General features: G+C 55.2%; 2 protein-coding genes across 7 annotated transcripts in view; both read left to right on the top strand.

The window, feature by feature from the left end:
* Positions 1–1,996, top strand: part of LOC129682344 (aldehyde dehydrogenase family 3 member B2-like) — a 2,154-nt gene extending 158 nt beyond the window's left edge. The window contains exons 2-5 of the mRNA XM_055614660.1: positions 4–169; positions 557–723; positions 1,400–1,499; positions 1,720–1,996. Of these exons, the coding sequence (XP_055470635.1) occupies positions 4–169; positions 557–723; positions 1,400–1,499; positions 1,720–1,904 (618 nt within the window). The 3' untranslated portion in view covers positions 1,905–1,996. The remainder of the gene's footprint in view (positions 1–3; positions 170–556; positions 724–1,399; positions 1,500–1,719) is intronic.
* Positions 1,997–7,559: 5,563 nt separating this feature from the next.
* Positions 7,560–11,480, top strand: Acy3 (aminoacylase 3). Of its 6 annotated transcripts, none has more exons than XM_055614772.1 (7): positions 7,561–7,663; positions 7,915–8,402; positions 8,841–9,036; positions 9,250–9,343; positions 9,590–9,697; positions 9,792–9,901; positions 11,125–11,480. In XM_055614772.1, exons 2-7 carry the CDS (start codon positions 8,167–8,169, stop codon positions 11,338–11,340), a joined length of 960 nt encoding a protein of 319 aa, XP_055470747.1. In that variant the 5' UTR covers positions 7,561–7,663; positions 7,915–8,166; the 3' UTR covers positions 11,341–11,480. The 6 variants fall into 6 exon arrangements, with proteins under 6 accessions (XP_055470750.1, XP_055470747.1, XP_055470748.1 ...); XM_055614773.1 differs by having other exon boundaries at positions 8,057–8,402; XM_055614771.1 differs by having other exon boundaries at positions 8,085–8,402.
* The last annotated feature ends 4,112 nt before the right edge of the window (positions 11,481–15,592 follow it).

Raw genomic sequence — 15,592 nt, forward strand, 5'->3', positions numbered from 1 at the left:
GTGCCTGCCCTGCAGAATGCCATCACGCGTTTCTACGGAGACAACCCTCAGACCTCCCCCAACCTGGGCAGAATCATCAACCAGAAACACTTCAAGCGTCTCCAGGGACTGCTGGGCTGTGGCCGCGTGGCCATCGGTGGCCAGAGCGATGAGGGAGAACGCTACATTGGTGAGTCTCCTGCCTGTTCGCTGGCCCACAGCCCACCTGGACTGAGACCCTTCCATTCTGGAGAGGGCCCTGTTGGACCCTGAGTGTGAGCTCCAACACGAGTCCTTGTGTTCTTGGGTTCACCGATGATTGTGGTGCCATAACTGTTGCTAAGCCTGTGACTCCTCAGTTCTAACCTTAGGCCCCACAGCTTTAGGCTTACTGAGCTGGGACCCCAGTTTCATAAGCTTAAACTTCCATTTGTTTTTCATTGCCCCATGAGGCCAGGTCCCTGAACACTCAGACCCTAGAGTCCTGAGAGGTCAGATCCCGAGACTCCCCAGTCCGGAGCCTTGTTCCCATCCAAACCCTGATAACAAGCAAGGCTGTTTCTCCCTTTGTCCACAGCCCCCACAGTGCTGGTAGATGTGCGGGAGACAGAGCCTGTGATGCAGGAAGAGATCTTTGGGCCCATCCTGCCTTTGGTGACCATAAGGAGTCTGGATGAGGCCATCAACTTCATCAACAAGCGGGAGAAGCCACTGGCATTGTATGCCTTTTCCAACTCCAACCAGGTGGGGCCTGGCAGGAGAAAGTGAGAAGGGGACAGATTAGCCAGGCCTCCTGCCTGAGGCTTTAGACTGATGCTGCAAGTTTCAGCAGCCAGCCTGGTTCCGTTGAATACTGCAACAAAAACACCTTAAGACAGGGTCGAAGGGCTGGAGAGTTGGCTCAGAGGTTAAGAGCACTGACTGCCCTTCCGGAAGTCCCGAGTTCAAGTCCCAGCAGATACGTGGTGGCTCACAACTATCTGTAATGAGATCTGGTGCCCTCTTCTGGTGTGTAGGCGCACATCCAGGCAGAACACTATATACATAATAAATAAATACATCTTAAAAAAAAAAAAAAGAAAAAAGAAAGGTGAGGCAGGGCACAAGCAGAGACACAGGTGCCAGGTGCAGAACTGTCCAGCTATCTGTCCTGGCTGGGGTAGTCTCCGCTTGCTGTATGAGGTTGCCACTGCAAAATTCCTCACAAGCCAAACTGCTATGGGATTGAAGGACGCAAACAATGATCTCCTCGAGGTTATGGTAATGGACATGGCCCTACAAAGTGCACCCCCTAGCGGGTGCTTAAAATAAGGGACTGCTCAGTGCTGGGAGAGGCAAGGCGGAGGTGAGGACTCTTTGCTCTCCCAGGGGGACTGTCAGGACTCACCCGCTCACCGCTGCTCACTTCCACCTCCTTCAGGTGGTGAACCAAATGTTGGAACGTACCAGCAGTGGTGGCTTTGGAGGCAATGATGGCTTCCTCTACCTGACCCTACCAGCCCTGCCCCTGGGGGGAGTTGGTGAGTTCCTGGACCCCTCCACAGTCCACCCTTAATCTTGGGTACTCTACCTGGATCTAGGTTCTGGGCCTCTTAGGGCCTCAGTTACCCTACTCTAAACTTTGTTGCCTGCTGTTCTCTGAGCTCCCTTGCAAGCACAGGGCTTCTGCCCTAGCAGGTGGCTGCTGCCCAGGCTGGCCAGCAGAGCTGCCCTACACCCTCGTTCTCTGTGTCCTTACAGGCCACAGCGGCATGGGCAGGTACCACGGCAAGTTCTCCTTCGACACCTTCTCCCACCAGCGCGCCTGTCTGCTGCGCAGCCCAGGGATGGAAAAGCTGAACGACCTCCGTTACCCGCCCTATGGTCCCTGGAACCAGCAGTTCATAAGCTGGGCCATGGGCTCCCAGAGCTGCACCATCCTGTGAATGACACCCGATTCCACCCTCCTGCTGCCCCAGCCCAGAACTACCTGAGCTTTCAGCTGCTCCCAGATTCCCAGTGGTTCCCAGGAGGCAGGTGACTGGGCCAGCCTGTCACTGGTCGATTCCTCTGAACAGACCTGCAGCCAACAGGACTTCCTGGTGGCTGGTCCAGCCCCTTCCCACAGCACAGTGCCCTCAGCAGCCTCTTGACCCTCTGCTTAGACAGGTCTGCTGACAGAGGAGCCCCTCCCTCCAAGGTTGGGCAGATCTGTTGACTGAGGGGGGGTGGAGAAGTGGGGGAGGGCTTTTTCTGTCAGCTCACAGACAGGGTCCCAAAAGACAGAGCAGCCTCTCACAGCTCCATCCACAGCTGGAGGGTGGCTTTGCCCCCTGAAGAGACATGATCTGGAATCAAGACCAGCTTAATTGGTGGAATCTGTCTGAAGCGTGTTCATTGGTTCCTTTCCTGTGGCTTCTATCAAATGATCCGAACAAGGCCAAGTCCCAGGGGAAAGTTCGTGGCTTCAGAAGGTTCCACACACACTCCATCCCCCACACCCCCCCTATTCTCCCCCCCCCTGCCGCCCATGACTCAGCAGAAATGACATGACAGAGCACAGTTCAGTTCAAATGATGGCAGGCCAGGAAATAGCATGATTAAGAAGGAAATCGAGGTTGATTAGTCATGTCTGCTCTGGACCCAGGCAGGGCTGTGTACATGTGATGACCACAATTTCACACCTAGAAAGAAATAATGAGAGGTAAAACATGAAATTCTTGGAGATTTGGGGTTAAAGAGAGAGCTCAGTGGTTAAGAGCACTGGCTGCTCTTCCAGAGGACCTGGGTTCAATTCCCAGCACTCACGTGGCAACTCACAACCATCTGTGACTCCAGTTCTAAGAAATCCAACACCCTCTTCTGGCCTCAGCAGGTACCGGGCATGTGATACACAGACATTCGTGTAGGCAAAATACTCATACTTGGAAAATAAAATAAAATAAAACTTTAAAAATGGAGGCTTTGAACTGGGTGTGCTGATTCAAGCCTTTAATCCCAGCACTTGGGAGGCAGAGACAGGTGGACCTTTGTAAGGCTGGCCTGGTCTACATAGTGAGTTCCAAGACAGTCAGGGATATGTAGAGACCCTGCCTCAAAAAACAAACAAAAAACTGGAAATTTCCTCTGGACATGGGGAAACCGAGGCCTTGAGTCCAGTCAGGTTTGTGCTGAGTTCACAGAGGAAAGCAGGGATAGAACCGAGGGTTGGTGGCCCTTGCTGAGGATCATGGGACTGACGGCTGAGTAGACAGGATGTCAGGCCCCTGGGATTGGCTTCTTGTTCTCCCCTAGTCCCTACCCTGGAGCTATTCCCATTCCCAGCCCTGGCTCTCTGGGCTCCTCATCCTTAGAGTCACAGGAAAGCTGAGCTAGTGGCCTGAGGTTGAGAAAATTAAAAGAAGTGTGGTCTTGGAGATGTGGGGTGATGGCACCTCCAGAATGGAACATGGGGGACACAGCAGAGGTATGTAACAGGGACTTATGGGCAGGTGGAGAGGATAACAGATAGATGAGAGGAGGTACCTGCTATGGCTAGAAGAGCAGAAGATGGCTGGCAGGGTGGAGTGTTTGAATGTTGAGACTGGTGGGTTAATGAGCAGGTGGGCAGGTGAGTGGCAGGTTTGCAAGCCACCCTGGGGCTCCAGAGGGGTCATGGTGAAATCCAGCTGTAGCTGCTGGGCCCACAGTAGTCATCAGCCACCGGATCAGCCATCAGAAAATCCACAATACACGTGAGTCATCCTTCCCCATCCAAGTCCAGGACATCAAGTTAGCAAGAAGCAGCCAGCAGGACAGGGCTGGAGCAGGAGCTGAAGGGACTCAGAGGCCACAGAGAAGGTGGTGGAGAGGCAGAGCTTGCAGCAGGACTCGAGGTCTGGAGCGTAAATGGGCTTTGGGAGGCCACGTCTGGTAGTACGGAGGACGTGGGTAGGGGCACATGTCTGTATGAGACCATGGCAAGGGGCCTCCCCCTCTTGTACGGCCTGTGCTGATAGTCATTTGACAAGTGGACATAAACTAGAGTCATTTGGAAAGAGGGAACCTTAATTTAAAAATGTCCCCAACAGTTTGGCCGGCAGCGTCATTTCTTCGATCAATGAGTGACATGGGGAGGGCCCAGGTCACAGTGGGCGGGGCAATCTCTGGGCAGGTGGTCCAGGGTTGTGTAAAAAAGCAGGCTGAGCAAGCCACGAGGAGCAGTTCAGGAAGCAGTGTTCCTCCAAGGCCTCTGCTTCAGCTCCTGCTGTCAGGCTCTGCCTTGAGTTCCTGCCCTGACTTCCCTCAGGTGGATTTGCAGAGGCTTGTAAACCCTCTCCTCCCACGGGGCTCTGGTCATGGAGTGTTGATCACAGGCACAGAAAGCAGGATGCTGTCCCTTGAGCTGCAGCCTCAGCTCCCTGCAGTGGCACCAAGTACAAAATGTCTTGCCTGACAGGATGCAGAGGGCAAAGGACGGAGCTGTTCCCCGGGGCCGCGCCTGTGAACCACAGAGAGTTCTCAGTGCCCTCCAGAAGGACTACAAGGAGACTTTCCAGGCCTCTCTACCCCAGCATGGCCACTGAAGTCCTGCCCTCTCTTCTCACCCAAGCACCTGATCGCTAGAAAGCAGACAAAGGACAGAATGTCTGTCATTCCACCCCCACTCCCCCCCTCCCGTACCCAGCCAGAGCTGGTCCTGCAGGTGGGGGAGAGTCGAGGGGCAGGGAACAAGGTCACCCCTCCGCTGCCTCCTGTCTCTCCCTCCCCCCAGCTAGCCATGCACACTTTGAGAAGTGTCCCCATCCTCAAGGCCAGATCCTGGCCCTGAGAACTAGTGATGGTGGCCTGGCCACAGGGCTCCCAGTCAGTCCACACGTGGCTAACCTCCTTGCAGGTCTTCACTTCAGCGAGGCTCAAAATTTAAACTTCTCATTTCCTGAACCTTTTACCCCAGCTGGTGCTCTCCTTTCTCCTGTGGTGCTGGCTACACTCCCCTCCATTCCCAGGCCTTTTCTGACCACTTCCTCCCCTCCTTCTCCAGGTGAAGGCCTCATGGTCTCTGAGCCGGTTGGCAAATCCCACCCTCTAACCTAAACTTTGCAGGGCAGGGGCTTCTCCTCACCGTGTAATACACATTTTGGTGCTCTTATCTCTCTCTCCTCTCTTCTTGAACTCTCTGCCTCAGTTTCTCTCCTGGGGTCACCCCCCCACCATGTCTCTCTCTCTTTCTCTCTCTCTCTCCACCTCCATCCAATGAATCTCTTTCATATCACATCTGTTGTATGTGGTATTAAAAATAAAATACTAATAGCTGTCCCAGAAGGAAGCTGGAGGAGCAGCTACGTGTCTCCGATGTCACCTTGGGAGCCACCAGAAGAGAGATGGGAGGTCAACTGTGAAGGACAGACAGAGGCAGGGGTCTGGAGATGCTGGGAGGAGAGTGGCCATGTCACATCCCTGGAGGGCTCAGCAGGCCAGGCACAGGGAGCAGGGCTGTCCAACCTTGACGAAGAAGTAACAGGCAGGCCCACCAGAGGAGCTGAGCGCTGACAAAGGGAGCCACAAGCCTAGTCAGGAGAGTGGAGGGGCAGGCTGGGGCTCCAAAGCCACTGGGTCCGTGATCCTCAGGCGTGGATCCCAGGCCCCAAGCCCCTCTTGGATCAAGATTTACAACTTGGGGTGGGGTGGGATGGGGGTAGCTTAGTTCTGACATCTTTCTGGGCCTCAATTTCCCTACCTAGAGAGATGTTGGGCTCTAGCCTTTGCTCATCTTGGGGGGTCCTTGCCCCTACTCCCCCCAGCTGTCTCAGTCTCAGAGCTGCCTCACCCTCGTTTCCCATGCAGGTTCCAAGGCCCAGGGAAAGCACTGCCTTTTCTCCAGGTCACACAGCTTGTCAGGGGACCCATCTATTTCCTGGGGCTCAGGGGCATAACTCATTGGGCCTGCCATAGCCTCTGTACATAACTAGAAACAAGAGAAGCTAGTTCCAGCACAGGAAGTGGGGCCCATCCTTAGCTGGAGCTCTGCACCTCCTGGCAGGAAGGACCCTGAACCCACCACCCCCCTCAACAGCCAACTTAAGCAAGAAGTTCCCACTTCTGAGGCAGAGCAGGACTCCAGTAGGTGGGTGGCCTTCAGACTAAACAGCCAGGCTTTGGGCTGGAGCAGAGCAGGGGTTGGGGTTGGGGGGAACAGGCAGCCTGACTCACCCCTCCAACAGCCCCTGTCACCTGCAGGGGAAGGGCTGGGTGTACAGCTCCCAGAAACTGTTGATGAAAGGTTCTGTGACCTTCTGCATAGGCCTTATGGAGGTCCCTGGCCTCCCTCAGCCAAGGCCCCAGACAACAGAAAGAGTTCCTGGATAACATGTCACCACCTCCAGCAATTAACCAAAGGACAGCTGCCCCTGCGAAAACAAAAGTAAGCCACAGGGCCCCACTGTTCCCAGTGCCATGGGGTTGGGGAGGGTAAGAGGACACGTTCAGGCTAGAGTGTGATCTAAGTGGCTTTGAGGAAGGCTAGCACAGAGGCCCCCAGCCACCCAGAGCCCCCAAACTGTCTGCCAGGCTTGGCTCTTCAGCAGGAACTCAGTCTTGTTCCTCCAGGATGTGAGGACATCCTGGAACACAAGGCCTGATCTCAGCCCCCAGGTGTGGCCAGCGAGTGGACATAGTTAATTGGATGGTTAAGTGGGCTGCACGGTTCACTGCCTCCATCTTGCTTCTTTCTTCAGTGACCTCTGAACAGCGCTCTGTTCCTGCCAGTGGACAGCTGAGCTTGGTAGGAGGGCCAGCCCTGGGTCAGGGAACCAGTCTTCTCCTCTGTCCTCCCCCAGGACGCCACAGAGGCAGCAGAGAGAGGAACGGGTCACAGCCCGTCTTCCAGGTCCATCTGTCCCCTGTGTTCAGTGCACCCTGAGCTTCTCTGCTGAGCCTTACCTTCCACACCTGTAAACTGGGTCTGAAGGCTGTTTCCCAAAAGGGAGCGAGCAAAGCCATTTCAGTTACAGCGTCCCTGACAGCCACCACAAAGACTAGGAGGCAAAACATTTTGCAATTTCGTTTGAGCCATCAGTGAGCTAAAGGTATGAGCCCCACAGCCCCCACAGGTACCACGAGTTGCAGAGACAGGGAGATTCAGAGGGAAAGCCATGGAGGGAAGGGGGACTCCTTTTCTGGTGGTCCCTAAAGTACAGGGCTGGTGTGGCCAAAACCAAATCACTACCCGCTGCTGTCTGCCTTAAATAGTCTCAAAGAAAGCAGCTCTCTGGGCGGATCCGGGCAAAACACCATGAGGGCCTTGGACCGGGTACTGGACCCCCGGTACCTGCCAGTCAGCAAAGCCAAGTCCTTTCTGAGGACTGGGAGTCATGATTTCAGGTCGGGAATCTCTGTGATTTATTTTCCAAGGGCAAGTATAACTTATACCAGGAGCCCCCCGCAGGCCCTCGCAGGGAGAACTGTCCCAGTTCAAGGAGCGAGGAGCAGAGGGCAAGGGCTGAAACCTGCCCTAGGGAGCTGGACCCAGCAGGCTGTGGTGGGTGGGGGTGGGTGGAGCTTAGGGGTGGGGGCGGGGCCCTGTGAACTTTGAATGCCTGGCTTCCAGCCCAGCAGCCCCTGGTTCCCAGCCAACACAAACACTTCCTGCCCGGGCCTGCAGGCCTATAAATCCAGCCATCCAGGAGGCCTGTACATCAGGCCTGGGCCTAGGGAAGCCCAGAAGGTAAGCGGCCTCTTGGAGGCTTCCGGCCAGTTCAGAGGAGGGTGCAGAGGTAGCCTGGAACCCAGACACTTGCTGCACAGCTAAGGGAACGACAGTCTTCTCTCCCTGGAAAGCCTGGCATTGGCTTTTACCATCTGTAAAATGTGTGCATGATTCTCCTATGGTGATGGGGGTGTGGGTGGGACCAGCCCGCCTTCTGAGTGTCTGAGTCCCTTCTCTCAGCTTAGGTGAAAAAAACTTCCTTCTCACAGCATCAAGGGAAGTGTCTCCTCAGAGAGAAAAGCAGAAAGAGGAGCGACACTCACCCTCAAAGAATGTCCCAGAACAGGGACCGAGGTTTCAAGGACAGAAAAATTGTCCTCAGGTTCTCTTGAGCTTGGCTTCCGGGTACAGGTGGGACACAGCTGACACCTCTTCACAGGCAGCCCCCTGCCTCCGACTCCTCAGGGCCTGGGGAGCGCACCCTCCTGTCTGGATACTAAGCTCCACATCTCCACTCTGGGATGACCTCCCTGCCCGCGCCCCGGGAACCCCTGCGCCGTGTGGCTGTGATTGGGGGCACCCACGGAAATGAGATGTGTGGCGTCCACCTGGCCCGGCACTGGCTGAAGGCCCCAGGGGAGCTGCAGAGAGCCAGCTTCTCGGCCATGCCAGTTCTGGCCAACCCGGCAGCCACAGCTGCCTGTCGCCGCTACATGGACCGAGATCTTAACCGTACTTTCACCCTTACCTTCCTCCGGTGAGTACCCTTGGCCAGGTTGGCTGAGTCACAGGCAGGTTCTAGTACCCCAACAGATCTGCCTCTGTGGCCAGCAAGGCACCTCTGCCTTTGCTCAGTGATCCTCTGGGTTAGAGAGATCCAAGCCAATGTCACCTCTTCCAGGAAGTCTGTCCTGATTGTGAACCTTACTTAGGCCACACTCTTACCAGTTGGATGGAGTGAGACACGCATGGGGAATAGGAGCAAAGATGTGAGCCTCAGGTTACTGGGGACACAGAGGAAGAGCGGGATGGCCGGGGGCGGGGGGGCCCTGGTGAAGCCTCCGGCCCGGCCAAGAGCAGCCTTTGTGTAGAGGTGGCCTCTCAGCCAGTTTCCCCAAGGGGTGAGAAGTTAGCCAAGGAAAAGGAGGCTGACTGAGGTGATGGGGACTGGCGTCCCCTGTTCCTTTCCCCAAAGTTCCGAAGCCACCCCCGATGACCCGTATGAGGTGACGAGAGCCCGAGAGTTGAACCAGCTCCTGGGGCCCAAAGGCACAGACCAGGCCTTTGACTTTATCCTGGACCTGCACAACACCACAGCTAACACTGGCGTCTGCATCATCTCTGAATCTCCCTACACCGTGTTCAACTTGCACCTGTGCCACTACCTACAGGTAGTCAGACGCTGGGGAGAGGGCAGAGTGGCCAGGGTCACCTCAGCCTGGCCCTTGTTCCCAGGGGCCTCCCGCTTGCAAGGACTCCAGATGCTGCTCTGGAACCATCCAACCAAGGGAGGGATGTGGGCCGGGTGGGTGACCCTGTGCTTCCTGTACGTCTCTCTCCCAGCCTCAGTGCCTGGGTCCTGACTGGCTCATCTCACCCCACAGATGCAGAACCCGGACCTGCCCTGCCGCTTCTTGGAGTACGAAACATCCCAGAATGAAACCTACAGCTTGGAATCTGTGTCCAAGAATGGAATCGGTGAGCTGGGGGTGGGAAGAGCGGGAGGGGGAGAGGGAGGGAGGGAGGGAGGGAGGGAGGGAGGGAGGGAGGGAAGAAGGGAGAGGAAGGGGCCAGGAGGGGTGGAGTCAGCCTGGAGAGGCGGAGTTGGAAGCAGGTAGATCCCTTGGAGGATGGAACCAGGCCCCAGCCTGGCAGGATCTCTCCTATGAGTATCGAGTCACCTCCAATGGGGCACCTGCCTGACATCTCCCTTCCTGGCCCCAGCTCTGGAGATAGGCCCCCAGCCTCAGGGCGTGCTGCGGGCTGACCTGTTCTCCCAGGTGAGAGCCCTGGTGATGTCCATCCTGGACTTCATCGAGCTCTTCAACCAAGGTGAGACCCTCCGATAGCTTTGCAGGGAAACTGAAGTCTGGGGAGAGGGCTGGTTCCAGAAAACCAGAGGTGGTCACACCCAGCCTCTACCCAGGCAAGGCCTTCCCCGCCTTTGAGATGGAGGGCTACAGGAAGTTAGGCGCCGTGGACTTCCCACGCACCTCCGACGGCGGTCTGGCCGGCACTGTGCACCCTCGGCTACAGGTTGGTGTTAGGGAGGGGTACGGGAGGATACCCTGAGCAACCAAGCCTCCAGTACCTCAGAATCCCGAGCTGGGCCCAAGGCTGGGCCAGTCCATACCTGCACCTAGAGCCCCCGCTGGCCTAGCGTTTGGAGTCGCTGTCCTCCTTTGACTGGAGAAGCAGAGGGGAGGGGGACAGAACCCATGTCACCTGCTGGGCGGTGCAAATATTCTTTTCCCATGGCTGCTTGAGCAGCCCCGTGTCAATGAGTGGACTTTCCACACGGGGTCGCTGTTGAGCAGGAGCTTGTGCAGTCCTGCAGCCTTTTTCTGCAGGAGTCTTAGTAATTTTCCAGCTCATTTTTGACACCCGGGAGAGCATCTCACACCAGACCTGCCCACACGCTTTGCAAATGCTATGTAACAATAATTATTTTAAGCCGAGTGCGGTGGGGCACGCTTGTAATCCCAGCACTCGGAGGCAGAGGCAAGTAGATCTCTGTGAGTTCGAGGCCACCCTGATCTACAAGGTAAGTCCAGGACAACCAAGGCTACACAGAGAAACTCTGTCTCAAAAGAAACAAAATAAAACAACAAACAAAAATCAAAACAATAGTTATTTTAGGGATTTTTACCTTTAAAAATATAAGCATGTTTTTATATTTTTGTCCAAGAGACTGTATGCAGGAACGATTCTGGTGAGAGAGTATTTCTTGACCACGTCATAGCCATCTTAATTTGCATAGTACACACCATGATGTTCTTTTTTTAATTAAAAATTTTTTTTAATATTAGTTACAGTTTATTAACTTTGTATCCCAGTTGTAGCCCCCTCCCTCATTCCCTTCCAATCCCACTCTCCCTCCCTGATTTCTTCCCTATCCCTTTCCAAGTCCACTGATAGGGGAGATCCTCCTCCCCTTCCATCTGATAGCTTATCAGGTTTCTTCAGGACTGGCTGCAATGTTTTCCTCTGTGGCCTACCAAGGCTGCTTCTCCCTTGGGGGGCGGGGTGAGGTCAAAGAGCCAGCGTTTGAGTTCATGTCAGAAACAGTCCCTGTCCCCCTTACTAGGAAACCCACTTTGACGATGTTCTTGAAACGGCAAAACCGCCTGGTGACACATTTCTCAGAACTAATCCTGTCTCTAAGCAGTGTTTCTTGGCAAGGCTGGGGTTACTCCCTCCTGGGGTAGGGGGCAGAGGTCATAGCCCCAGCAGCCTTGGCTTTGGCTCTTCTCTCCCAGGACCATGACTTTGAGCCACTGAGGCCTGGTGATCCCATCTTCAAGCTGTTCAGTGGTGAAGATGTGCTGTATGAAGGGGACTCCATTGTATACCCTGTGTTCGTTAATGAGGCCGCCTACTACGAGAAGCACGTGGCTTTCCTGAAATCTGAGAAGATCCAGATCTCAGTGCCTGCTCTGCCAGGGCTGACCTCCAGCCCCACCGTGGCTTCCTAACCCAAGTCATACCTCAGTTTCCCTATCTGAACAATGGGTCCCAAGGCACAGTCCCAAGCCCAGGATCCCCATCCCACCCTGGGCACCATGTCTTTGCCAGACAACCAATGCCATGATATAAAATGGAATGTGCCCAGAAACCATGGTTCCTGTTCTTTGCCCATCGAGGTCTCTCTTTGATTAGGGAGGTGAGGGGAGGAGGGGAGGGATGTCCCCAGGATCATGCGTGGACCCGCACATATAGGCATACTGAAGGGGAAACTGGGGGAGGGCCAGCCAGTGTAACCTTGAACCTGGGTCCAGTGGTAGCCTTTTCTGTGCCCACATTTGGCCACACATCCTGGGGATAGAAATCTATGTGGAGGAAGATCTAGAGAGGGACTTTCAGGGGTGCAGGGGGGATCCCCAGTCCCCTACAGACATGTGCCCAAGTAGCACACACAGCTGTGCTTATCCAGGGGTCCTTAGAATATGTGTGTGTTCCCAGGAGTCCTAGGCCTACAAGCGTTCTTTTGGGGTGATCTGCATGAAGCAAATTTCCAGGTGGTTTAGAGGAGTCAGGATTGCAGACGGGGTACACCCAGGGCAAGGGTACTGGGGGGAGGTGGCCTGGGCCGGGGAAGAAGAAAGCCCAAGAGAGAAGGCAGGAAGCCAAGGCTGCCTCACCCCCACCACCTTCTCCACCAACCCTCCCTCACACATTGGCATGAGGGGGAACAGCCCAGTGGTGTGCCCTGCTGGGAAGGCACAGCATTGCAAACCCCAGAGCCGGGGCCCAGAGTTCTGCCCTCCCGCAGCCTCGCTCTCGGCCTCTGCAGTCTGCCTGGCCCATTCATCTCCCTGCGGCCACGGCTGCCATGCCGTCTGCTGGTATTGAGCTGTGAGATGAGGAGGTGTGAAGGATATGGCTGCGCCAGGGACCAGCTGGCAGGCAAGATGGATGAGAGGGCATCGGGGCCAGCAGGAGCCTGGGGCAGGGAGGCAGAGCAGTTAGGGAGGGGTGCTGGATGGCTCCTTGCACGGCGCTCGTGTGTTCATGTGCCGGGCTGCGTGGAGGGACTACACACGCAGAAGCCCCGTCCATGGTCCTGTCACGGGTGAGCCTTTGAGCTCATGAGTGTGCATGTAGACATGTGAGTTAGTGTGTTTATGCTCGTGTGTGTGTGTTTCCTATTACATGTATCAAAGGCAGGCGCACACACGCATACACACACATGTCAAGAGCCAACAGAACCTAGGCTGGCCAATTCTGAGGATCCGGGCAGAGGAGGAACTGCTAAGACTGGGACAGGATCCCCGAACCTCTCTACCCTCCACCCACCACACTGAATGCCAGAACAGGAGGGCTAGGGGTATACTTTATCAGAGGCCCTTGGAGATGCTGGTGGGCTTTGGCCAGCAGACAACACTCCTTTCTTACCTGGCTGAAATCTCCAAAGCCAATGTCAGTGTCCTCCACACAGTGGAGTTTAGATCTGTGCAGGGCTGGCTGCCTCCAGCAGAAACCATGGTCTCTATGAACCTAGCCTCCCAGCACCAGACTGAGGAAGCCTGGACACTCCCCCAAGGGTCGGCTGAGGTGGCCTGGGAAGCCCCACCCTTGAGCAGTGACTCAGTTTCCCTCAGGACAGATGGGGAAGCTGGCTCGGAGGAGGTGCTCAGGCTGCCTCAGTCTACCCGTGAACATTATGTGAGGGCACAACCTCTGCTCTTCAGCTGAGGCTGGATCATCACAGGCAGAGATTGCTCACTGGGTGTAAATACATGACCACACAGTCTGGGGCTCTCCCTGCCTCTCGTGTTTCCTGCTCGTTCCTTGCAGGGAGGAGCCGTAGGCTGGTGGGAACAGGATCAGTTGGCTGGGGTCTTAGGCTAGGAGGGAGGGCATCACTTCTGCACCCGGCCTTCGCTGCCTCTCCTGCTGCCTTCCCTTCAGCCCTTCCATCTAGCCAGAGCCCAGCCCCTGTGGACACCAGGCTGTCCTCAAGATGGCACCCCGCCCCCACCTGCACTGGGGCCCATTGATCAGGAATAGCTGGGGGGCTCTTAGCCGGAGAAGGGAGAGAGGACCAGGAGGGGTGAAGGGGAGCTTTGCCACGTCACAACCTCCCCACCTGCCCCCTTCCGCACGAGCCTGCCCCCAGAGCTGAACCCAGCCAGTGGCCCAGCTCCAGAGACTACAGTCAGAGGTGGTTTGGAGACGCCTCCCGAACATCCGGGAGCCAGGCTTTAAGAACATCCAGAGCAGGTGCCCAGCTCAGGAGGACAAGCCTCGGCCAGAGACCTGGACGGAGGACAACTGAGGAGGGGAGCACTGAGACCTGGGGGCTGGTGCTGGCTGGTGCGCAGGAGCCGGCCCGGTGTCACTCACTGGCTACCCCTCCCTGGGTGAGGCTGCAGCCCAGCCTGAGCTGTCCGCATGGCAGGTAGGTATGGTTCGGGCCATAGAGGTGGCCTCGTAAGTGGACTGGGAAACCGGATGGGCAGCTCCTAAGCTTCGGCCTCGGGTCCCGCAGATCTTTCCCAAAGGCCCCCATCTCTGCCGCAGTGTGGGTTCTTGGGACAATCCATTCCTTGTGGGTCAAGGCGGTCAGGGCTGCGGACAAGGTGGCACACACCCTGTGCCCCCACGCTCTGTAAGCAGTCCACGATGCCGTGTTGGACATGACCCCTCCAGCCATCTGCCTTTTTAATTCTTTGTAATTATTGCATGCGCATATTCTTGAACATACATGCATGCAAGTGTGCACGGTGGAGGTGGGATAGCCCCGGGACGCACGTGGGGGTCAGAGGACAATTTTTTTGAGGAGTTGGTTCTTTCCTTCCATCCTGTCGGCTCTGGAAATGAACCTCGGGTTGCCTGGCTTTCGCAGCATCTGCTTAACCTGCTGAGCCATCTCACCAGCCCTCCCGCCCGTCTCTCCAGCTAGCGGGCCATCAGCGCCCTTTGCTCACACTTATCTGGGAGCACTGCTGGGAATGGAGGCCTTGCCCGCTGACTCCTGGCCACAACGACGTCTGTGGGTCGGGTCCTGCGGTCCTCGGCCCCCTCCCGGAATGTCACCCACAGAGTTTTGTTTTCGTATTCTAAACAGGGTCGCATGTAGCTAAGGCTGGCCTTACATCAGTGTGTAGCTCAGGGTGACTTCAGTTTCCAAGCAGTGGGAGTACAGATGCGCGTCACCACATCTGGCTCAAAATAACCTTCTTTAAAATCCAGCGCTGGGCCCTGGAAACAGATCCCCATGCACGCTAGGCAAGTGCTCTGTTGTTGGGCTGTGTGTCCCGCAGAACCCTTCAATTGTGGCAGGCATGCATACGATTTGCCGCGTTAACCACATTTAAGCATGTAGCTCATGGCATTAGGATGTTCATGGCTGTGTACCCTCACCACAATATTTATAAGATGCAATCTTTCTGCATCTTATAAAGCTGAAACTCTAATCCCCACTGGACATTTCTCCTTCTGGGCCCTGGCAACCACCACTAAACTTTCTCTGTTTCTGTAAAAAAAAAATTTTTTTTTTACCTTCTGTAAGTAAAATTATACAGACTGGCCGTATGTTTGGGGCCTGTCTCATAGTTCTCACGGTCCCTCCTCACTGCACTAGAAAGGCCTTTCCTTTGAAGGGTGGATAGTATTCTGTTGTAGGCTACACTTTATCTGCTTATCGGTCAGTGGACACTCGATTACTTCTGCCTTTTGGCTATTGAAGCAGTGCTGCCCTGAGGGGGGTGTAGACACCTTTGTGTGGGTTCCTACTTTGGTGATTCGGTGTTTAGTTTTGTCAGGGACCTCTGATTTCTGAAAGGGCTGCACCATATTAAATTCCCACCAGCCCGGGGATTCCAATTTCTCCATAATTTTGCCCATACTTATTAAGTTCTACATTCTTTTCTTGTCCTAACAGGCGTCTTGATGCTGGCCTAGTGTCTTATTAAGATTAATGCCATTGCTTTTTTTTTTTTTTTTTTTTTAAACAGGGTTCCTCTCTGTAGCCTTGGCTGTCCTGGAGCTCACTCTGTATACCAGGCTGACGTGGTCTTAGTCTTAACCATTTTGTTTGCTTGTTAAATTTCCTTTTTTTCCCTTTCCTTTCCTTTCCTTTCCTTTCCTTTCCTTTCCTTTCCTTTCCTTTCCTTTCCTTTCCTTTCCTTTCCTTTCCTTTCCTTTCCTTTCCTTTCCTTTCCCTTCCCTTCCCTTCCCTTCCCTTCCCTTCCCTTCCCTTCCCTTCCCTTCCCTTCCCTTCCC

The sequence above is a fragment of the Psammomys obesus genome, unplaced genomic scaffold (genome assembly GCF_907164565.1).
Source record: "Psammomys obesus unplaced genomic scaffold, mPsaObe1.curated_primary_1811, whole genome shotgun sequence".
In the NCBI taxonomy this organism is placed as follows: domain Eukaryota; kingdom Metazoa; phylum Chordata; class Mammalia; order Rodentia; family Muridae; genus Psammomys; species Psammomys obesus.